The sequence below is a fragment of the Varanus komodoensis genome, unplaced genomic scaffold, assembly GCF_004798865.1.
Source record: "Varanus komodoensis strain SLA01 unplaced genomic scaffold, ASM479886v1 scaffold10, whole genome shotgun sequence".
NCBI classification, from domain to species: Eukaryota; Metazoa; Chordata; class Lepidosauria; order Squamata; family Varanidae; genus Varanus; species Varanus komodoensis.
This window is the reverse complement of record NW_025335269.1, coordinates 31,811,785-31,835,020: the sequence shown is the minus strand read 5'-3', so window position 1 is coordinate 31,835,020 and position 23,236 is coordinate 31,811,785. Positions and strand designations below refer to the sequence as shown.

Below are 23,236 nucleotides of genomic sequence, written 5' to 3'. Positions count from 1 at the left end.
TTTCTGGATTATTATTATTATTATTATTATTATTATTATTATTACTACTACTACTACTACTACTACTACTACTACTAATTTTAGAAAAGCATTTGGTTTCCTTTCTAGAAAAGGCATGGGGGTAGTTTACACTGTGTTCCAGTGTGCAAGTGAGAAAATATTCACACATATGTGGCTCCAAGAGTAAATACCTTGTTCCTGTGCCCTACCTTGTATAGAATCTGCATGCAGTGTTTCAGTGCACATCAACCCATGATGTTCTCATAATGGAGTTAAGAAAGTATCCTTAACAGATGAAAGTCTCTGACTCTCTTGTTGATGAATAGTGCCACTCTTGCCTGCATGATATGTGACTGCAGTAAGCAACATGAGTTTTTCTGCACAATGCACCTCTTGGAATTACTTTGTCTTGTGTTTTTATGGTCAGGTTTATGTGCAATTTTTAATGTTGTGTCAGTGGCTATAACTATTTGTCTCTAGCACTGTTGATCTGCTGTAACAAGTAGAGAACCAAATGTTAAATGTATGGCTTTGTTAAAACATGGAATTGTCATTCTTCCTTCCTGTACTGTTGAGCCTATTACAAGAGTGTAGCCTGTTTTAATTTGGTCAAATGTATCTTATCACCAAAATAGATGTTTCCTATGTAAACTCGATGCTATCTGTTAGGTGTTGCAGCAGGAAAGAAGGCTCATAAGTAAATTACATTTCTTGCACAATTCTAACATAAGACAAATGGCACAGGTGTGAGATGCACCTATATTTACAAAGATATATTCTAGTAGAAATTTAGAACTCCAGTATATTTATCCATTCTTGAGCACTGCACTCTCACATCTTTCTGAAGTAGATATGTTAATACTGTAACTTGGGTATGAAGCAACAATTTGACCCAGTCCTTAAAATTTAGCTCACTCTGAATTTGCCCTAGACCTAATTGTTTCCACTTCCAGTTTCTTACTCAAAAGGACTGAATACATGCCTATTTTGGTAAAATCCAAGGGCACACTTGATGTCAGTTAGTTGCAGGAGAATTTCTTCCTTTCAAAATCAATGGTAACAGAAAACGTCTTTATTCTTTATGCATTTTTACTAAGGGATATTCCTTTTTGTTTTGTTTTTCTTTAATTAGGCAAACCGACCTCCTGCAAAGCTCAATCTGTTAACTTGCCAAGTGAAAACAAACCCAGAAGAGAAAAAATGTTTTGACCTCATATCACGTAGGTTTGTTGTTCAGTTCCATAGGTACTCTATATTAGTTAGTTCTACATACCTCCATATTGTTTCAGGAAATGAGTTAATGGCAAGAGTCCAACATTCTTTCTAATACAATTGGAATACATTTTGTGGTAGTTTGCTTTGTTTAAACATATATTTCAAATATTGTTTCTATATGTTTGTCAGTAAAGCTGCTTGTTTATTTGTCTTGGTTTTTTGTTGTTGTATCCACCACTTGGGTCGCAATATTACAAACTGGTTGTTTCAGATATGCCTTCTTACAGAATCAAATCTCAAAATGATTGAGATAATTGTGTGAAAGAAAGTATGATCAATTATAAATCAATTTATATCATTATAAGCTATTAAGATTTGCCATCATGGTTTTTCCTGAACTTGGGTTTCCTCCTTTCATAGCATGGCATCTTACATGACTAAAAGGTTAAAAACTCACTCTTGCCAGTAAATCTCCACTTTCCATTGCCTGGACTGCTGAGATGTCATGAAAAATGTACAGGAACACTCACTGTTGAGCAAGGCTGATCAGTCCACATGGTGCATCGTTTGAGAATCAAAGGAAAGGTCACTTTGGCATAGAGTTAAGTCTCACAGAGCCAAAGGACAGTAGGGAAAGTTACAGGCAGGCCCGTAACTTTCAGGAAAATGGGAAGAGAGGGCAGTTTAGGAAAAGGCAGCAGGCCTTGAGGAAAGATGAATATGTTGGATTTCACATACTAAACTGAATGGCTGTATATTTGGTGGTAGACCTCTAGTATCAGAGACTTGAATGATCAGTCTCCAATTTCTCTTGAAAGCTATTAACAACAAATTGTTAAAACAACTTTTTCTTTTGGTGATTTATTGGGTTTTATTGATCTTCACATTGGATCCAGACTTAGTTCTGCCTAGCATGAACCCATTAAAAGAAATAGGGAATTAAGTTATCAATGATTGGCTTCAATGGGTAGATTTGAGTAGGTTAATTTAAATGGGTCTGCTCTTAACTATGGTATCACTTCTACCATCGTAAAGGACATGGTGAAATCTAACATTGTGCAAGCAGTAGTTTATTTGCAGAAATAGATTTCTTCTCCACTGCATTCACGAAAATCTGTTCTGTAGTTTCCGTCTGGTGCAAATATTGAAGGCATTCAGGGCTGAAAGGGGTTCGCCCCTTCTCCCAGTTCTATTCTTGAAATCACTTCTATCACTAGAACTACACTGGCTGTCATCCATCCTGTTGCTACAATTATCTGACAATATGTGTACTGGTATTCTGATAACCTCTTTCCATGTGGTTCTTTTAGGAGTAAAGCATGTTGGCTGTTTTTCGCTGTTTTTCTGTTTCCGTTTTATCTTTCTACACACTTGTCTTCTTTGCTACATAGTATTCCAAAATGGCTGTTTATGCTCTACATTTAAATTCTCCTCCTCTTTATTTTTGATGCTCTTGATAATGATTTGATGCAGATGTATTATTTATAATCAGGAACAATACCCTAGATTGGTTTGTTCCCTTCTCTCCCTTCTTCTCCTCTTCCATGCATGAATCCTTGCTTCACTGCCATTATTTGCTTTGATCATAGTTGAAAACAGTCTCTGTATCAGTGTTAGCTAGAGTTGAAGCTTGTCCAGGCTTGGCCTACTTCAAAGCATTGTTAAATATCCTGGTTTGTTGCCATTCCTGATCAGCTTTATAATTCTAGTTAGAATAGGTGCTAAACTATTGTCAATCAAACAGTGAAAGGAAAGGGAGAGAAAGAGGGGAGCTGGGGTGGGGAAGAGGGAGGATGCTAGCCTACAGCACAGTGCAAGAACTTTAATAGGTTTGTCCTTATCTACTGCTGGCATGGCCTGTTAGCTTTCCCCTCTATTTTACTGTGATTGCTTGAGAACTGCTGATTAATTGTATTTGTGTTGAGTTCATGGTTTGAATTGTTTTAGTAGTAAAGTCTGAGTCACCCAGTAGTTTTAGTAGTCTCTGAGTCACCCAGAGAATGACAGGTTATTAGGCAGCCAAAAACAGAGTCCCCAAACTATAATTTGGGGAACCACCCATTTTAGTATGCTTATCTCAGTTATGACCGGCGAACCTAATAACTGTTACTTAGCAGCTTGTAAACCAAATCCATAACACAATGGAGGTTTCATATCCCCTTGCTACTCTAGGGGCTCTTGAAATTATTTTCAACCTCCAAGAACCTCCCTATTGGCTCCCTGATTTATGTTTATTTGCTACACCTATTTTCACCTCAATTATAATTTTGAGAGCTCCCTCTTCTTTAGAACTTGTTTCATGTGTTTATTTATCTACTTCGTCATAGCCTGTCCTGTACTGGCTTCTGTTGCATGGTAATGGTAGGAAATTGACCCTAACCATTTCTCATGTAGCAACGCTTAGGTACTGTCTTTCTGGAATGAAATATATGGTCAGGCGAGTTTGCCTTCTTAGGTTAGGTTGGGGTATTATTTTCTTTTATCTTTTTTGTTGGCACTTTTCATTAATAAAGTTTCAAATGAATACCGATTAAAAAAAGAACTTAGACAAACTCTTTGAGACCTAATAACTAAAAGTCAAGACTTTATTTTGAAAATGGGGGACATTCTATCTCTTTCTCCCCTCCCTCCCTCTTTACTTTTTCTTTTCCTCATTTTCTTCTGGCAGCAAAATTAACACTGTTCCTTTAATATAGTCCACTTGCTCCTTGTATTAGCTAAAACATTTTTCTACTCTGTTCTTCTGTTTATTGTCACCCTGTTTTTTGTTGTCTCAAATGTACCTCACTAGTTAGGACTGTGCTTTGCTGCTTGCCTTATGACTAATACCCGTGGGTTACTATCCCCCATTTTACATTTTGAGGTTCAGATCAAAATGACTGCCTTTTTATTTAAGACCCTTTCTGAATGTGACCAAATACAAGAAAAATGCTGGCCTTGGTCATACTTCTAGCATTCTTCAGGTTTCCAAATATTATTTAGTACTAGGTTTTTCCCCCTCTGCTGTTGTACAAATTGTGTTGGCACAACCCATCTTATTTATTTCATTCTGTGCTCTGAAGAACATTTCTACACCAGATAGATCCAGAGGCATGCTTTTCCTTACGTGCATTTACAGTTAAATGTTCTGGTTTATTGTTGTGCCCAATTACATAGCTCATAATGGGCCTGGTCCCAAAGATCCTTCTGCAGAAGTGGAAGGCACTTCCAACCCACATGTGAAAGATCACTGATAATCCATTCTCATCTGCTATCCCCCCCCCCCCATAGACACAAATACAAATCTGTTCTTGAGAACACTCTAATCTTCTTGAGTCAGTTTTCAGGGGCTGCCAGTTGAAGAGGGATCTGCAGTGACAACCTCCTCCCTTGGGTTTAGTGGATGAAATGGGAACTTTGAAGCTTAGCCATGTTTTTGTAAAGATAAACATTCCAGTTGATGTAATGGATTACATACTCAAGTTCACTGTCCATGTATGTTCCAAATATTTTCACCATGGAAGAAGCATTTGAAAAGAAGTGCTCATATGTGAACAGTTTGGTATGTGAACAGTTCTGTTGAAATATTACCAAGGCAGTGCAATACACATACATGAAGCAGTGTTTTCCATGCTGTTCAGGTGATACATCATTCAGATCTTCATTCTGATCCATGGCAAACACAGTGGCAGTAATCCACAGGCCTCCAAATTGCATGGAGCTGAGGCTTCTGGAGAAAAGAGAATATCAAACTATCCTTGCAAGTAGGCACACAAAGTTTAAGCCAATACATCAACAACGGAGCCCTTTGTACCCTGATCTTTTGAAGAATCATTTCATGGGAAATGTTTTTAATTCTTTCCCATTAAAAATAGTATGACCTTGTTGTAAGGCCTCCTTAAGGTACCATTACTTCTTTATTTGGCTTGCAAAAGAAAAGGCAGGTGGTGGTAATTCCTGGGCACAGGAAATTGAAAAAGCTTTCAAAAGCTAGAAGTTGTCCATCAAATTGCAATGTTTGTCAGGGAAAATTCGTTGGGAGACCGTATAGCCTATTGTATTGCCATGGTTGGAGGATAGAAAGTCGGGTTTCCATCTACTGGTCCAGTCAAGGAACAAAAGAAAAAACTGTTCTGTAGGTAAGCAAGGAGGAATCCATGCTATAAGAACATAAGAACATCCTTGCTAGTTAGGAACCAAGGGTAATTTAGCCTAAGATCTGGTTTCCATCAGTTGCCACTCAGATGCTTCCAGGAAACCTACTATAATACATGTCATTATGATAAGCATTAAGAATAAAACTGAACTGTTTCCCATTTGGCCCAAAACACTTGTATTCCAGTTGGATGAATGGATGGAAAGTAGTTGCAACTCCTGCGGTTGTTGAAATGTCATTCCATAGATTATGTAAATGCCTGTACTTGCCAACTAGTTCTGAGCATATCACAAGAATGTGCTGTAACCTTGGTGTTGATAATGTTTGATCTTGTACATGAGACTGTATTAAATTCAATTACTTCTGAGCCACTTAATGCCACTTGAATCTTCTCCATGAATAATTTTAATTGTGTGTAATCTTTTGTCAAATTAATTAAACTCCAGTAGCAAGATCAAGTATTTGATAATGGAATACTGAAATAGGTATAACTGTTCTGCTGAAATCAACAATGCACACATTTATTTGAATTAATACTGGAAATATTTTGTCATTTTATAGATGATAGAACATATCATTTCCAAGCAGAGGATGAGCAGGACTGTCAAATGTAAGCTGCATTAATATTTTTTCTTCGTTATCCTTGCTGTTTCACTTGCAAATGATAGTGGTGTCCACAGTCGATCAAGTCCATCTTTTTATGTAAGAACGATGTCCCTAGTTCTTGCCATCATACAAGGAAGCTAGGAAGACTAAACGTTCTGTAACTATAAATCTTTGCATTCAAAAAACACCTTCTGTAGTCCTTTATACCCAGTAGGAGATCTCAGGCATTTTTGTCTTCACTCCATTTAAGTAAATGGAACAATGTTGCTCCATTCACTTTATCAGAATTGGAGGGGGGTCCCCTGCTGAAAGGTAGCTGGAGCAAGGTGGGAGCCCCTCCATCATCAAAGACCTTGCTGATGCAGGGTCCTTGGTGGTGGTGTTAAAATCACTGGAGTGATATCAGATAGAGTATTAAAATCAGTGGGGTAGGGAGAAGTGTGGCGATTAGGAGGTGAAGGGTGAGTGAAGGTAAGTGGAAGAAAGTGCACTTTCTTCTTAATCACTTGGGGGATTGGTAGACGCCATGATCCTGAAAGGGCCACATTGTCTGTGCTAGCAGCTTCATACGGCATGAAAGTGTTGATCTGAGAGGTGATCCGAGAACCAAACTTCTTAATTGCGCACTTTGTCTGCATTTGTTTAATCATTCAGGGAAAAAGGTGTGACTCTTTTGTTTTGTTTTCAAGCTGGATATCAGTGTTACAGAACAGTAAAGAAGAAGCTTTAAATAATGCATTCAAAGGCGATGACAATACAGGAGAAAACAATATTGTCCAAGAACTGACAAAAGAAATAATCTCTGATATACAAAGGATGCCTGGAAATGACATGTGCTGTGACTGTGGAGCTCAAGGTGACTTCAAAATGCTGCCATAATATTTATTTCTCTTATAAAGATTTGTCCTCAAGCCACTACCATAAGCATGTAAAACACTATTTAAGCTAATTAAACATACCTGCCAGAAACACCAGTATGAAAGGCCAAGCAGACTATGCTCAATATCACTAAAACAGTTTATATGCATTCATGTGTTCATGTTACTATGGAAGCATTTTTCCCTATCTATTTTCATTTGTTAAATTGGCTGCATGATTGGCTGCATGCTGGTCATTCTAGCAGTGCACCTTCTGCCCCTACCAATATGGTGACTTGGGACCCAGATTCATACTTTTAAAGGCAGCACTGGCAGGAAGCCTCTCCTTTCACTTGTAAGAAAAAAGTGAAACAAGAGACATGTTTTCTTGGCTAACATGTCATAGGTCTTTATTTCAGATCAGTGCTGGGTCTGCTGCTTTACTGTTGGAGGCAAACAAGAATAGAGCCAGCATTTGGGAATTACCCTTTCATCAGATTGCTAGGGGGCAGCTGCTGCTGCCCAAAGGCAAGTGAGCAAGACAAAGTTATAGTATTTTCCATTGTATATACTAATAGTGACATCAAGTGCTGAATTATGATAGCTATATAGCCGAAATATTGCTACTGGCAAATAAGAGGGAAGTATCAACATGCCTGGAGAAATGCTGTTTAGCTTTTTTTAAGAATAAAGGTCAAGAAGTTAAAAAAAACCTTTAAGAAAGATGGCAGCATGTACTAACCACAGAGCACATAATGTCAGAGGTAGAAAGCCAGGGTGGCAAATGGAAGGGGGCATTGCTATTTGGAACACCAAACAGGAACACATCACAGGGTCCACTTATAGTTTGTTTTTCTAACCATGCAAATTCCATTTAGGCAGAATGATGGTCACATAGGAGTATTGGGCCTTATAACTTAGAGCAGAGATGGACAGAAGGTAGATCTACAGATGTTTTGGACTTCATTCCCTGAAGTCTCTGCCAAATGGCCAGTGTTCAGGAATACTTGCAGTTGAAGTCCAAAACATCTGGAGATCTACTTTTTGCCCACTCCTGACTTAGAGGAGGATGCAATTTAATTTTTACAAGATTATGCATATTTTCCAGCTCCTATCCACATTTTATAATTTTATTTCTGGGTAGTAGTGTTCTATTCTAGTCTTCCTAACTCTCTCTCTCCCTCTCTCTCCCTCGCGCTCGCTCGCTCTCTCTCTCTCTCTCTCTCTCTCTCTCTCTCTCTCTCTCTCTGTGTGTGTGTGTGTGTGTAGGAGCAGGAAAATATGCACGATCTTGTAAATATATATATATGTAAAACTATATTACTGGAGACAGCCTTTTATCCAGTTTAAAAGCTAGGTCCCCAGTCCATAGGCTTAATTTCCTTTGTCTCCCTTTCCATTTACATGGGGTCACATATAGACAAGGTTAATTGCACTTGGGCAGTAAGTAAAACTAATGTAGTCTGGATCCAACACTTCCTCAGAGAATGCAAAATATTGATGATTTTTGCATGATTCTTTGTGGATGTAAGCTGGAATAGTGAATAACCACAATGTAATTGTTGGCTGTATGAATAAATTTACTGTTCCTTGAAGAGAAATTGTATCATTACACTGTATTGTGTATTCTAACTTCTTGTTATTTCATTTTCAGATCCTACATGGCTCTCAACGAATCTGGGCATTTTAACTTGCATTGAATGTTCAGGAATCCATCGAGAACTTGGTGTCCATTATTCTAGAATGCAGTCACTTACATTAGATGTGCTGGGAACATCTGAATTGCTGGTCAGTAACAATGTTGCTATCATTAAAAAGCTGAGTGAGTGACTGGTTGGTGTATTTTTGCCCATCATTGTAATTATTCAGATTTACTTCTTATACTTCTCGGAAGAACCTCTATATCCCAATAAGGAAATGTACCAGAACAGGTTGTTTCTGAAGTAGGAGTGTTGAACCTCAGGCCCATGGGCCACATCTAACCCACTTGGGGTCCCAGTCTGGGCTTCTGGGGTTGCCCAGATGGACATACCTCTTACCTTGGCCTCAGCCCTTTTCTCCAACCAGTAACTATTTGGTGGCTTCTTGGTTTTTGCAGTGTTTTTCCCATTTTGATGGTTGGAATGTCTCTCCCAAAGCCTACTTGGTGGTAGTAAAAGCTTTAAACTAAGCATTACTCTCACTTTTAGCATTTTGACCCAAACCCCTTCACTTTGAAACCTGCCCACCCCTGGAGTGTGGCCCATGAGAGCTTATCTGAAATTAATTTTGGTACTCAGGCTGAAAGAGGTCCAACATCCCTATAATATTATAATAGCAAGTTTGGAATAATTCCTTGTTGGATTATTGTGCAGTAATGAATTTTGCTTGTAAGTAGAGCATTAATGCTGGGGAACTGAGTTCAGTATTTTTGTTAATGTTACATCTTGAGTTCTTGCTGTCTTGGAAAATGGGAAAATGAGCGGCCTCTGAATTCACTTGCTTGAGATGTTGATATTTCTCTTGACAGCTTGCCAAGAATATTGGGAATGCAGGATTCAATGAGATTATGGAATTTTGCCTGCCTGCGGATGAGTTAGTCAAACCAAATCCAAGCAGTGATATGTAAGTATGAAACATGGAAAACAGTGACTGTGTCAGTTTAGACAGAAAAACCCCCAGCTTAACTTTCTTAACCTTCAGTGATCTTGCTATGTGTCCTTAGGCCAACTGCTTTTCTCTGTATCTCCTAGACAAGTGATGGCGAACCTTTTAGAGACCGAGTGCCCAGACTGCAACCCAAACCACACTTATTTATCGCAAAGTGCCAACACTTCAATAAAACCTGAATACTGAGGATTTAGTTTAGAAAGAAACAACTCACAGCCAGTCCAAGCAAATATACATATATCCTTGGCAGTGCACTGACCAGCCATGCGAAAGCTCGGGCGAGTCGCGACTAATGTGTCGCTGCTTGTGACATCATCACCTGGTGCTGCTACTCCTTTCAGATGGTGCCTGTGTGCGCTGTTGTCCAGTGCTTGGCTGCTGGGGCAATGCTGGGGTGACTTGGCTCACGTGCCGACAGAGAGGGCTCTGCGTGCCCGCTGCGGCACATGTGCCATAGGTTCGCCCCCACTGTCCTAGACCATCCTCAATTGCAATGTGAATGTACAGGTTGTTTTAAGGAAGAAGAGCATTTTTGTGATCTCTGAACATCACACATAAGGGCTCTGCACATGCGTGGAGCCTGTCTTGGGAAGATAAGATTTATCTTGTCTCCCAGGAGTGAGGGAGTTGTCCCTGCCCGATCCTCAGTTCTTCTTTGACCACCATCATGAATGCATTGAGAAGTAGTTCCTCTGCTCTTCCTAGCTATCTCTCATTTTTACTGATGTTTTTTTCTTTCTAGCCTCCTTTGCTTAAGAAATCTCCACTTTTTCTCCCAACCCCTAATAATTTCTTCCTCCCTCAAAAAAAAAAAATCTACAAAAATATATCCATTCCGCTTCATCTCCCTTCCTCCTCTAGCCTCTTGACACTCCAAACTTCTTCTCATATCTTTTGTCATTTTCTCCTAGTTCTTCCCATCTCACAATGGTGCTCAAAACTCCATTTAAGAAACGTGCTTGCTACAGCCAAACTGTGCCATAGAGCCCTCTGTAGGATTAGCTCCCCCAGGCCTGCCAAACATACTTCCACCTCAGAGGTCCCAGCAACTTCATCTGTCTTGCCTTCCTGAACTGTGGCTGCCTCAGATGCCCTGCCCAACCCCGGCTTCTTCGTAAAGATCACCAGGGTGAAGAAATTCACCCAAAAGGTTGAAAGGATGGCGGACATGACCAGGGCCAAGGCCCACAAGAAGCACCCCAAAGCTAAGTGCCCAGGAGCTGTTCTCCCATCTGATACTGCACCTCACTTTGATATCAGGCTCCAACCCAACACTGTGCACCAACTTCCTCTGGCGCTGAGGATGCCTGACTATGATACCATGGTCCCAATGCACCAAGGCACTTCAGCGTGCTTCTTTCACCAAGGGTGAGATCTGGGACTTGTCATCCCTGATACCTGAATGTGCACCTTCATTTGTCTTGAGACCAAGGTGCGCTGCCCCACTGTCGCTAATCCTGCAGGAGTCCTTGCAAACTGAGTCTGATCACCAAAGACACTGGGATCAGGGGTCTAGCTGGTGGTTGCTCCCACCTCAGAGAAGGGACTTAAACTACTTGAACTATCATCGGGGCTGTAGGCCACCTTATGATTCTTGAAACTTCAGAGAGGCTTACCTGAGCCTGTTCTGCGCAGACCAAGATTATGTGCACAGGGAAACATCTTGGGCATCGCACTCCCAGGGAGAATGTTGCACCATCACTAGGCCTACTCTGGCCCTCACTCTCCGACTCTGGTGATCTGACTGGTATGTTCCTTATTACCAGCCCTGGGCCTGTTGACATGCAGACCTCGGCCCCCTCCTTGCACTCCAATGACTACATGTCAGACCCAGAATCCTCCTGTCCTGATTGGAGCCATCTCCAGAGGCAGCAGTGGTGCCCCAAGACCTGCCATAATTTTCAGAGGACTTGGGGCTCTTCTCAAACCAGGTCCTCTAGATGGCCTAAACTTTGGTTTTAGACCCACAGCATCTTTCAGGCACTCACAAGAAAGCCCTTCAAACCCATGACCCCAGTGGACCTGTACCTGCTGTCTGGGAAAACGGCCTTCCTGGTAGCAATCACCGCAGCCCACAGCTCCAGCAAGCTTGCCAGTCTGTGGGTGGAGCCACCCTACCTCATCTGTCACAAGGATAAAGCAATGCACTGCCCAGACTCCCTCTTTCTTCCCATGGTGGTCTCTGCCTCCCACCTCAATAAAGACATTGTCCTCCCGACTTTCTTCACTGCAACGTTGGGCCCAGTGGAGATGGTGCTGCATTCCCTTGTTGTCTGAGGTGTCCTGCAAGTCCAGGACTGAGCCCTTCCGACACTCATAGAGACTGTTCTTATGCTATGGTGGCAGAAGCAAAGGCCTCCCAGGATCCTCTCAATGCCTGGTGGGTTGGGTTGTGCAGGCCATCCCCTGCCTGCATGAGCAGTAATCACCTCCACAGCATTCTGCGTCACTCACTGCCTGACCTCTGCAAAGTAGCTGCCTGTTGAATCTGTTGAAACACTGCTGCCTTGATGTTTGTGCCAGAGCAGACTGTGCCTTTGGCAGAGTGGGCCTATTATTGGTCCTTTACTATTGACATTGCCTGCTTTCGTGAGTTAACTTCACCTGTCACTCATATGTGTGATGCACAGAGACCAAGAAGAAGAAAGTAAGGTTGCTTACCCACAACTGTAGCTCGTCGAGTGGTCATCTGTGCATCCACACAAACTCACCCTCCTTTCTCTTTTCTGTGTTGCCCTCTGATGGTACATCTGTCCATACCAGGATCCAGGTGCGCCCCCCCCCCCGAACATGAGGCCACGATGTCAGTCTTGTGTCTGTTGAACTGAGGATTGGGTGGGAACCCCTTCTGGGTTGGGTGGGGCCAGGGGAGGGGCCCCTGCCAAATATATCTTAGCTATAGAATCTTCCGAAAACAGGGTCCATGCATGCATACTGCCCATATGTGTGAATGCACAGGGGACCCCTCGAAGAACAAGATAAGCAACCTATTTTATGTGTGCGTAGTACAACACTCGGATTCCGTATAAATGTTTACTACTAATAACAAATACTTCTTTTTCTAGGCGTTAGGTGAGCTTTCTTAATGCATCAGTTGAATTGTTTATGATCATCACTGATATTTGTGTTATTTTGTGCAGTGGTAGTACTTTAGCGGATAATTGCTTTTAGTGGCTTTAAATTTTGTGTATTGGTTATGTTGGAAACCACCTTGAGCCTTTCTTGAGAAAGGCATCTAAGAAATTTAAGAAATAATAATTCAGTAATAATAAACTATATTTTGCTTTAGTCAAGAGAATTGCCTTTTAGAACAAAATTAAGAGTTCATGAACTCTGCCATTGAAAAGGGATTTAGATAATGGATCCCATTAATCAGTTGAAAAGCATTGGGTGTATCAAGAGTAGAGTGAGATTGGATTCCCCCCCCCCAATTTTGGAGCCTATAATTCTTATGTAAAATTGTCAGCAAATTATGCCCTAAGATAGCCTGTAAAATCAGCCAGTTCTATAAATATGCAAAGGATCATTTGAGAACTATATTCACTGAAGTTGTATTAGTCTTGTTTATTAGCCAAATAAACTTTTAAAAGCTATTTTAAGAAACACATTAAAATAGTCATCCCCATAAATTTAAGAAGTGTCTTCTTTCTCAGATACAATTGTGTTTGAAGCTTCCTTAATCAAATTACTTCACTTGATTTAAAGGAGCAACTGAAAGGGACACAAATTGGGCATGGCCCAATAAATGAAGCAGCAGCTTATTAGGAAACTGCACTAGCAGGGCATCTGAAATCTTACGTTCTTTGCTAGAACCCAATTCCCTACTTTCGTGACATATTGCTAAGGGCATGACTTAATGAACATGGTCCATCAGTTTCTAAGGAAATAATGGGAGAAGGTGCCATAGACAACTGAAGTAAGAAATTATCTGTACATTTTATATCTCAGTGTAATATCATCCTGTAGCCGTTGGCACATGTTCTTCACTTGTATTAAAAATAATCTGGTGAGCACTCCGAATGCAGGTGATGCAACAAGAAGGGTTGAGTGCATGTGTACAGCAAAGAAAAAGTGTTGTACTTAAACGTATCAAGACAAATGGAGAATGAAGCCTCCAGGATCAGCATTTGAACAGAGCATGCTTGATCTGATTATCCTCGGCAGTCTGTAACAGACCCTTTGTTAAATCATAGATGACAGTAATCTTAAACAATTGATCTCAGGCTTAACACTGTAAAAGACTGACAGAACAGTATATCTTTTTTCCTGTTTAGCGGAAGGCTCACATCCACTGAGTGAGCTCACAGTTTTAATTTCATTTGCAAAATAAGTTTAATGTTTTTCTGAAAATAGCTAAGGAAAATAGCTTTTTTCAAGTGACCCATTTATGTATTTAGTTTGTACTAATTAAACAGTGTACTGTATTCATCAAGACAATATTTATTGTCAAATATATGATCATGAATACAAAACTTTCTTGTACATATCAGAGAAAGAAGGAAATTATATTACAATTTGAAGCCCAAACAGTTTTTATGAATTTTTTAAAAATATTATTTGTAGAATTGCATTCACCATAATATATTTTAATAAAAGCAATATCTGAATAGTTCATGTCAGCTCATTCTTCATTTCAGGAATGCACGAAAAGATTATATTAATGCCAAATATATTGAAAGAAAATATGCAAGAAAAAAATACTCTGACAACTTAGCTAAACTACAAAGCCTCTGTGAAGCAGTTAGAACAAGAGACATATTTGGATTGGTTCAAGTATATGCTGATGGTGTGGATCTAACAGAGAAAATTCCACTAGCAAATGGACATGTAAGTGTTGAAACCTCTTGCTACCTACTGTATGAACATGAGATACTGTTTTGATGGAAGTGGGATCTTAATGTATTTGTAATATTTTAATGATAAAATCTGTTTCTGGTTTTGTTCAGACCCTTTCTGTTTTAATATGAAAACTATCCATAGAGCTTCAGCTGTATAATGGTTATAAAAATGAAAATAACTACAAAAACAACAACTTTTCTTGATATATTATTTGCAAAAGAAGTCAGCAAAAAGACTTTAAAAGTCTTTGCATCTGTTATAAATTTTTAAATGAATTATTAAAAATAGGTCACCGAATACATGCATGGAAAGATTGTGCATAGAAACATTTTCCATTGAAGATATGTGTAAAAATATCAACATATGAACAAAAGTGTTCACATGTTTTATATTTATGACTTTTAACATGCAGCTTTATGGACTGAGTTTAGATTTTATGGCACTATTTCTCAATCCTTTCCAACTTGGGTGTCCTTCTAGAGCTGTTTTTATCTTCTCAGCCACTCACCTCCCCAACTCTACCTGCTGGCAGTCATCTCCTTGGCCGGCAAAAGCATAGGTTGGCTATGTAGGACCTGACAGCCTACTCTTGGCACCAAGTCAAGGTGGGTTGGTTGTGTTGCAAAGGATCCACATGGAGCCCAACACATGATTAGGGCCATTGCAGGCACTTCACTCCCTCCCTGCTCCTCCTCTAGGCAGCCACAGTTGCAAGTGATTTTCTGCTCACTGCAGTGCATGAACAGGGCTCGTGACCTGAAGTGCAGTGGGGTCAACTTCCATCATTAACGCTCCTCCTGCATGTTGTTCGAGCTATGGAGCAAAAGATTTTTTTTTTAAACCCTGGCTTTGTGCATAAAATAAAATTTTCAAAAATGTTTCCTTGAGAGTCTTGGTCTACCTAGCAAATTACATGTTTTCCCATTACTTCAAGATTACATTTCCCAGTGTCATTTGTACAAACATCACCACAACCATAGATTCTAATCCTGTACTATCTACTTGTTTTTGCACCCTGTCCACAACTTTCAAGGCAGACTCTAAGCCAGTTACTATATGCTCAATACACACATTCTCTCTCTTTTCCCAGTTATTGAAGCTTCTACTACCCTTTCAATCACAGAGTGACGGCAAAAGAATACCAGAAGATTATCTGGGAGTGGTTCCCTTCTAAAGCATGGCTTCCCTTTTATTCAGAATAATTCTCTTTTCCTCCACACCCAACAGATGAAGCTTTTTTCTTTTTGCGGGGGTAGGGGGCAGGGATCTGTGTAGAAGCCAGATTTCAATATGGCCAATTTTGGTTATGGCCATTTAAAAAAAAAAAAGTTTAGCATAGTGCAATAATAAGCATGGCATTTAAAAAATACTGAGTTTTTAAAATACCAAGATCAGTCAGAAACATGCATTGTGTTTGTTATAATTTTAGGAACAAGATGAAACGGCCCTTCATCTTGCTGTGAGATCAGTTGATCGGACCTCTCTTCACATAGTTGACTTCCTAGTGCAGAACAGGTGAGTCGTTCCAGAACGATCAAACCACTTCCTTTGCATTTCTGTTGCCTTACTGAGGAAGTCAAGACTTCAGTCGAAACGTTTGTTAGTATGGCGCGAACATGCTTCTGTAGCTATTGCATCGGTTGTAGGTTTTGTGACCCAGACTACCCCATCTTGTACGTTCAAGCTTTCACCTCTCTCTTTCTGTGTAGTGGCAACCTTGACAAGCAGACGTGTAAAGGTAGCACAGCGCTGCATTACTGCTGTTTGACAGATAACGTGGAGTGCCTCAAACTGCTACTGAGAGGCAAGGCTTCCATTGAAATAGGTAAAAGGGTACTGGCTTGCAATAAATTTGACCATTCCTTTCTTACTTGATATAGATCTTTTTAGAATTGTTTATTATATCTCATTTCATGGCATTATTTCTATATCATCCAAAGCTGATGTTTTCTGAGTGGTTCACAATAGATTAAAAAAACACAAACCAAAGTACAATTAAATGGAACAAACACTTTTCAGTATACAAAATGGAAAAATTATGTAATAGCTAAAACCATTGTTAATACAAGACGAATGTCATTAAATGGCTGGGGGAAGTGGGCAGTTCTAGCTTGGTGCCAAAAAGATAAGGGGATTATTCCGTAAGCAGGGGGCCTACACTGAGAAGGCCCTCTTGCCATCTTCCAAGTGTCCCTCCATGGTGGCACTCAAAAGAAAAGCCTCCTGCATTGATTGTAATTTCTCAGTAGATTCAAGATGGGCATGCACTCCACCAGTGTTTTATAAGTTCAAACCAGAACCTTGAATTATTTATTTATTATTAGAACATTTCTATGCCGCCCCTTGCCGAAGCCTCGAGGTGGCTTACAACACAATAAAATACAATAAAATACAAAAATAACAATATAAAATTAAAATTAACAATATAAAATAAATATAAAATATAAAAGAAGTCGCTCTGGCCAGATAAATAAGCAAATATTGTTAACAATTAAAATGACGCTTAAATAAAAAGGTCTTCACCTGGTGCCGGAAAACAAATAACGACGGCGCCAGGCGGACCTCTGTGGGGAGCGCATTCCATAGATTGGGCGCCACCGCAGAGAAAGCCCTCCTCCGAGTACCTACCCTCCTAATTTCTTTCATGGAGGGTTCCCAATTAGACTTGGAAGTCTAATTAGACTTGGAAGCATACAGACAACCAATGCAGGTGGGCCAGGTCTATTCAGACCTTCTCATTCCTACTGCATTTTGCACAAGCTGCAAATTCTGAACAGTCTTCAAGGGCAGCCCTGTGTAGAGTCCATTGCAGTAATCTAACTTGGAGCTTACCAGAGTATAGATTATTGAAACCAGGATATTCTTATCCTAAGCCTAGCTGGGCTTCTAGCTGAAGCTGGTAGAAGACAGGTATCACTGAGGCCACTTGGACCTTAAGTGATAATGATGACTGAAGGAGGATGTGCTCCTTCAAGGGGAGTATAACACTCTCCAGAACAGGTTGAACACTCACCACACAGTCAGAGGAGCCACTCTGTAACAGCACCTTGGTTTTGTTTAGACTGAGCTCCCATTTATAAGCCATCATCCAGTCCATTGTTGCACTAAGCATGGGTTTAGCACATCCACAGCCTTTCTTGATGGAGATGGAAAGGAATTTCATCCTCCACTGCTTTATGGAATTTTCTTGGTGTCTGTGAGGCATAATTATATTATGGTATAATTATGGTATGGTAAATTACTGAATTAACTCAATGATTCAGGAACCAGCAGGCTTATACTATTGAATTTGAGTAAAATATTCAGCTAAGTTAAGGTATGATGTCTTATAATATGTGCACAGCCCAGCCAGAGTTAAACATCTTAAAGTCTTTTGCGTGAGTTCACTGAAGAAGACAATAATGCTACGGGCAGTTAAAAGCAGAAGAGCAAATACGAGCTGAATTGACTCCATAAAGGAAACCACATCCTTGAGTTTATGAGAACAGAGCAGGGCTGTGAAGGACGTGATATTTTGGAGGGCAATTGTTCATAGGGTTGCCACAAGTCTGAGAAAACTTGACTGCACTAAACAACATGGATTAGTTAAGCATGATTGTTTCCTGTTGAAATAAGTGGAACCTTAAAATGCACAGCTTTGACTGGATTGTACTGTGTTTGGTTCTTTCAGTTCAAATTTGAAAACCACTTTCATTTTTAGTAACAAGTTAATTTTCTAACAAAAATAATGCATATTTCCTCCATTGATTTATAGCTAACGAAGCTGGGGAGACACCACTAGATATAGCTAAACGCTTAAAACACACGCACTGTGAAGAGCTGGTAAGATTTATTTTTCCAGTCTGTTCTTCATTGAAGAACTATGTTTCTTGAGTGGCATATAGTGGGCAGTATCAAGCAGCACCAGTCCACTCACACTGTTCATAAGCCTCCAGGGTAAGCCAGTAGCATAAGTTGACACAACTGATTTCCCTGAAAATTTTGTTGCACCAGCTTCTGCTATTGGTGCATCATTAGAACCTGCTTCCACCACCTTTGCATCATTTTCGCTTAAGTGTCGCTTGCCCATGCAGTTTTTGTGCCACTGTGGTAAGAATAGTGAACAAAATCTAAGAAACACTGGTTTAGTTGGTATCCTTAGAACATGCCAGTAAATATAGCTGAATGCATTTGAAATGCTGCATCCATGTTAACGTAGCTGCTTTTCTGAACAAAAGCACTTAAGAAATAATGCATGTTACCTTTAGTAGTACTGTAAATATTATTTATTACTTATTTATTAAACTTTGGATTTCAAAAGTGTTTTCCTCAGTGAATCTTGTTCACCTTCACAGAGGTGCTTTTGAGGCAGGAGACAGACAGGGAAACTAATCTGAGTGTCTAAATCTGCTTCTTGGATCCATAACTGAAATGAGATTCCAGTCCTGATCCTCCTGCATCCATTGTGTCTGCTGGCTTCTGAATTTCATAGTATCCAGTCCAGGATGGTGCTCATTAAAATCATAGGTTTTCAGTAGGACAATTAGTCTTGTGTAATTGCTAAGTTTCAGGAACTTCCTTCCTAATTAGTCAGAGATTGCTAATCTCAGGGCCTGGCATGTGTTCAGAAGAACCATGTCATGTTCCTGGGAAAGTAACACAGATGGATTTGGCATGATTCTATGTTTTTAGAACATTTCTCCCTGACACACTAGTTTTCCATGGACAGGAGTTGTTTTTTACATCTTTTATACAGCAGAGAGTGATTTTCGTAATACCTTTTTCCTGGGGCAAAATTTCATCACTGTTTTAGAAAGGTCATACCATGTCATCCTTATGCTACTAAAAGGCTGAAGACAATCATGGGCCAGTTTCCTAGCTGCACCCTCATGTGCACTATGTAAAGGCCAATATTGGGGCAGGATGCTGGTAATGGAATGCCCTTACTTGAGTGCACGTCAGTAGGCGTGTGGGCAAGATTTCACCATCACAATTGCCAAGCAACCCTACAGAAATAAATCTAGCATAACTTTGCTTTTTAAAACATCTGAGAGAGGAAAGGAGAGTAGAAAACGGCCTGATTCCAGATCTGGTTAAAGAAAGCAAATTTAAACCATTGATGTCTGTGCTTCCTGATGCTTACATGTCATTCTTTAGCTCGTGCAGGCCCTGGCTGGAAGGCTTAATTCTCATGTTCATGTTGAATATGAATGGCGATTACTTCATGAAGATCTGGATGAAAGTGATGATGATGTGGATGAGAAGTTGCAGGTATGCTTTCAGAAGTATTATTTCTGAAAATACTTGTGGTTTTACTGAAGTATTATTTAAAGTTTTCTACTTTTGAATTGAAGGTTATTTTGCGCTGAAACAGCCAGTAAAGGATTAGATAGCTATAAAGAAAAATGATTTTTATGTTTCCTTTTCTGCTGGATTATCTTTTCCACTGCTAATTGTCCAAGAGTTTATGTGTATGTCTGGTCATAGGCAGCTATCACATGAGGTTTTGTTCTCCACCCTTCTTTTTACTGAGTGTACTTCCAGATAGAAATCCCATGATGCTACCAGTCAGAAGGCATTGGACACATTTCTGCCTTTTTCCTTAATGGATGTTCTCTGTGTGGGAAGTGGTGGGAAAGCACAAGCAGGTTTTGAGGGGGAGATGACAACATCTGGATCGCCTGGAAAATGATGGAATGAGCTATGGCAAAGGAACAAAAAAAGCCTTGTCTGGAAGCGCTCTGACCCAGTGATCTCTGAATGTCATGTCTTTCATTTACTGAAGATCAAGAAGCATGGGTCCATTGTTAATCTAATTTCTCTATTGCTCAATAGGTGAAGTTTTCTGGGTGGTTCCTTATCCATCCCTGGGACAGAATTTGTTTACTTCTATAGCAGTACTTGAGTAAAATAGTGTAGAAGCCACAATATAGAACAAACTGCTACTGCATGACAGGGAGAGCTGAGATGAGACTTTTCTGGCCCTCTGACATCCTGGAGGCTGAGGGGAAGAAGTCTTAGTCACTCACAGAGAGCAAGACAGAGTATTATTGGTTTGCCTTCTGCAGGCATCTGTTCTGCAGTTGTTGGGATCAAGCAGCATTGTCATCATCTCAGTGGGTGACATGGATTCCGGGTGGTAAAGAGCATGAACACCTGGGCTTTAGCAGTGAGAATAGATCACTGGGGTTGCTACAACTCAACATGGATATGTTGCTGTGAGAACAGGAAGCAGTTTCCTTGATGAAACCCTCCATACAGTGGTTTGCCTTTCCATGCTACTCAGGAAGACTCAAAGCATTGCACCAGGCAAACACAACAGCTCACTAGTCACAAAACCTTTCAAAGGAACTTGGCCACGGCATTTTGTGGTTCAATGCATCTAGTGCAGCAATATGTCTTCCCACCACTTAATTGCGGGAATTTCTAAAATTGAGCACATCCAAGAGAAAATTCTGCATTAGCTGCTGTTATGAAAACCCCATGTGTATAGAATTATATAATTTTAAGATCGGAAAATGAGAATCTGAAAATAGGAATGCTCCTGCTCTCAGCAAAAGGAATTTTCATCATCATTATATTCCTTGTAAAATGTTTCTAAGGTAGATAGTGATTATGTTCTTGCAAAAATCTGTGCTCTGGTGTGACATCAGTATAGCTTAATGCAATGCACAAATGACAGTTGTATAATTATGTTCCAGATGAAGACTAGATTTATTCATTATTGCACTTATTAATTTATTAGAAGAGAGAAGTTCAGTGGCAGTGTCTTACCATTCCATTTGCACTGTCCTTTTTCAATCGCCACCTAGATTGGGAGCCTGATAAAAAGTTTCTGTTTCAGGCAGAAGTGGTATGACATGTAAAACACCGTATTTGTTTTGATGAGTGTATGTTATTTGGCCTCAACTCTTTTGTGGTCCAGTTCAGTGTTAAAGCTGAGGATTAAAAGGTACTTAACTGCTTCCTCCCTGTTAACGCGTTTTCAGACTAGAGGGACTTGTGAAAAAGAAAGTAAAGGTTCTTAATGACACAACTTATGTCTGAAAGCATGGTTGTACCTTGGCACTGCGTAAGTATTTGCCTTGAGCTATATTATCATTGCTTTCATAGCATACTGTGCAAGTTCTTTTAATCTGCAAAACGTTTGCCTGACATTAAGACATTAAAAAGCCACAAACATTTCCCCTTAGTTTAGTCAAAAAGGACACATTTTGAACATCTGACCATTTTTGAAAACTGCCTTCTGCAAAACCAGTCAAAAGTTGCAAAAGTGTTTGGCAAAGTGGGCATGCTAAGGCCCAGAAATGACAAGTGCCTTGTTCAAAGCACAAGTACCAAACTGATGGCTGCTCAGAAGTAGTTGAATTATGTAAGCCCACACGGGCTGGGGATGTTAGGAATCGTGGTCCCAGAATATCTGGTGGGCCACAGCTTTTGCCCTTACAACTGACAGGTGTTTAAAAATGAAGTCTTGCTTCACTGATATTGGCCCGGCAATTTTAAATATATGTACAAGGAAATGCAAAACCACGCTGTTCCTTTTCTTGAAATGTCTGCAGCATGCCTTGCAGCACAGTTCTACGCATGTTTATTCAGAGGTTAGTCCTACTGTGTTAAAGTGGTGTAGCAGAGCCTTTGTTAAACATATTTAGGATTACACCCTCCATTATTCTAAATAGGTACTAGCTCTCTGGTGCTTTTCTCCTTTTCTGTTGTTTTTAGTGTTCATTACAGTTTTTATCAGGACTTGAAACACTTCCCAGTGTGGCTATCTTATTTCTGATTATTGTTTTTAAAGCAACCAAGCCCTAATAGAAGAGAAGACAGACCTGTAAGTTTCTATCAACTAGGATCAAGCCAACTTCAGCCCAACGTAGCATCTTTGGCAAGAGATGCTGCCAATATAGCCAAGGACAAACAGAGAGGTTTTATGCCGAGCTTATTACAGAATGAGACCTACGGAGCCATACTCAGTAGCAGCCCACCTCCCACCCAGCCTGCTGCTCCTGTTACAAGCGCCCCTCCCTTGCCTCCCAGGAACATTGGAAAAGGTATGAAGGCCGTAATAGCTTACAGAATGTGGAACTACAAAACCTCTGTTTCTTTTCATTTTTTACATTACTTTATCCAGGTAGGTGTTAGATCTGTATGTTGTTGGTGTTGTCCCTGTCCTGTCCTTCATGTTCTTTGCTTTAATTTGGGATGAATTTGCACAGAGTGCAGAAATGAAAAATGGACTTAGTTGAAGGTAAATGCTTTATTGAACATAAACAGAAAATCGTATCAGGGCCTAGTTTATAAATGAAACTAAGTTTAATAGCATAATGGTAATTGCTGTTTAAAGTTTTATTATAATTTTTACACATGTTTAAAGTGCCTGGATGGATAGCTAAAGACTATATCTAAATTGCCTCAGTATTCCAAAAGTTGCTATCATTTTTAAGTGTGAAAATTAGGTGTTTCTAGCTATGAGCAACAAGCCTGTTCTTTACTGACATGTTTGAGCTAAAGTAAGTTTAATGCTGTTGATTTTGATGGCTGCTTTATTATGTTCAACCACTTCCATTAGAAGTAAAATAAGAAACATAATAGAGGCTCAAAGTAGCTACCTCTCACTTTTAAGATAAGAGTTCTCCAGGGCCAGGCTATGATAAGTTTTATTATTAATTTCTATTTACAGACTACCCTACATTTCAAAAAGTCTATCATTATTTCTGTTCCTCTTCTATTCTCACAACTGCCTGTGCGATATTATTCCCAGTTTCACAGACAAATAACTGAGAGTGATAACTTCCTTGCCAAAGTTTTTCAATGAGTCTGAAGTTGAGCTGAGGTTTGAACTGAAATGATGAAGTTGAACATGCAACATTACTCACTGAATCACACGGAGTGATAGAATTTCTTGACCAAGTCCCATTGTAAAATGACAGCTCAGCTGTACAGTTACTTTTTC

The 23,236-nt window shown here is 39.9% G+C and overlaps 1 protein-coding gene across 3 annotated transcripts in view; it reads left to right on the top strand.

Moving 5' to 3' along the window:
• ASAP2 (ArfGAP with SH3 domain, ankyrin repeat and PH domain 2) overlaps positions 1–23,236 on the top strand; it is a 109,066-nt gene that overhangs the window by 70,166 nt on the left and 15,664 nt on the right. For all 3 annotated transcript variants that reach the window (XM_044418394.1, XM_044418386.1, XM_044418377.1), the window contains exons 12-22: positions 1,133–1,220; positions 5,912–5,960; positions 6,646–6,812; positions 8,468–8,601; positions 9,323–9,417; positions 14,100–14,289; positions 15,731–15,816; positions 16,011–16,126; positions 18,056–18,123; positions 19,438–19,551; positions 22,082–22,334. In XM_044418394.1, the coding sequence (XP_044274329.1) occupies positions 1,133–1,220; positions 5,912–5,960; positions 6,646–6,812; positions 8,468–8,601; positions 9,323–9,417; positions 14,100–14,289; positions 15,731–15,816; positions 16,011–16,126; positions 18,056–18,123; positions 19,438–19,551; positions 22,082–22,334 (1,360 nt within the window). The remainder of the gene's footprint in view (positions 1–1,132; positions 1,221–5,911; positions 5,961–6,645; positions 6,813–8,467; positions 8,602–9,322; positions 9,418–14,099; positions 14,290–15,730; positions 15,817–16,010; positions 16,127–18,055; positions 18,124–19,437; positions 19,552–22,081; positions 22,335–23,236) is intronic.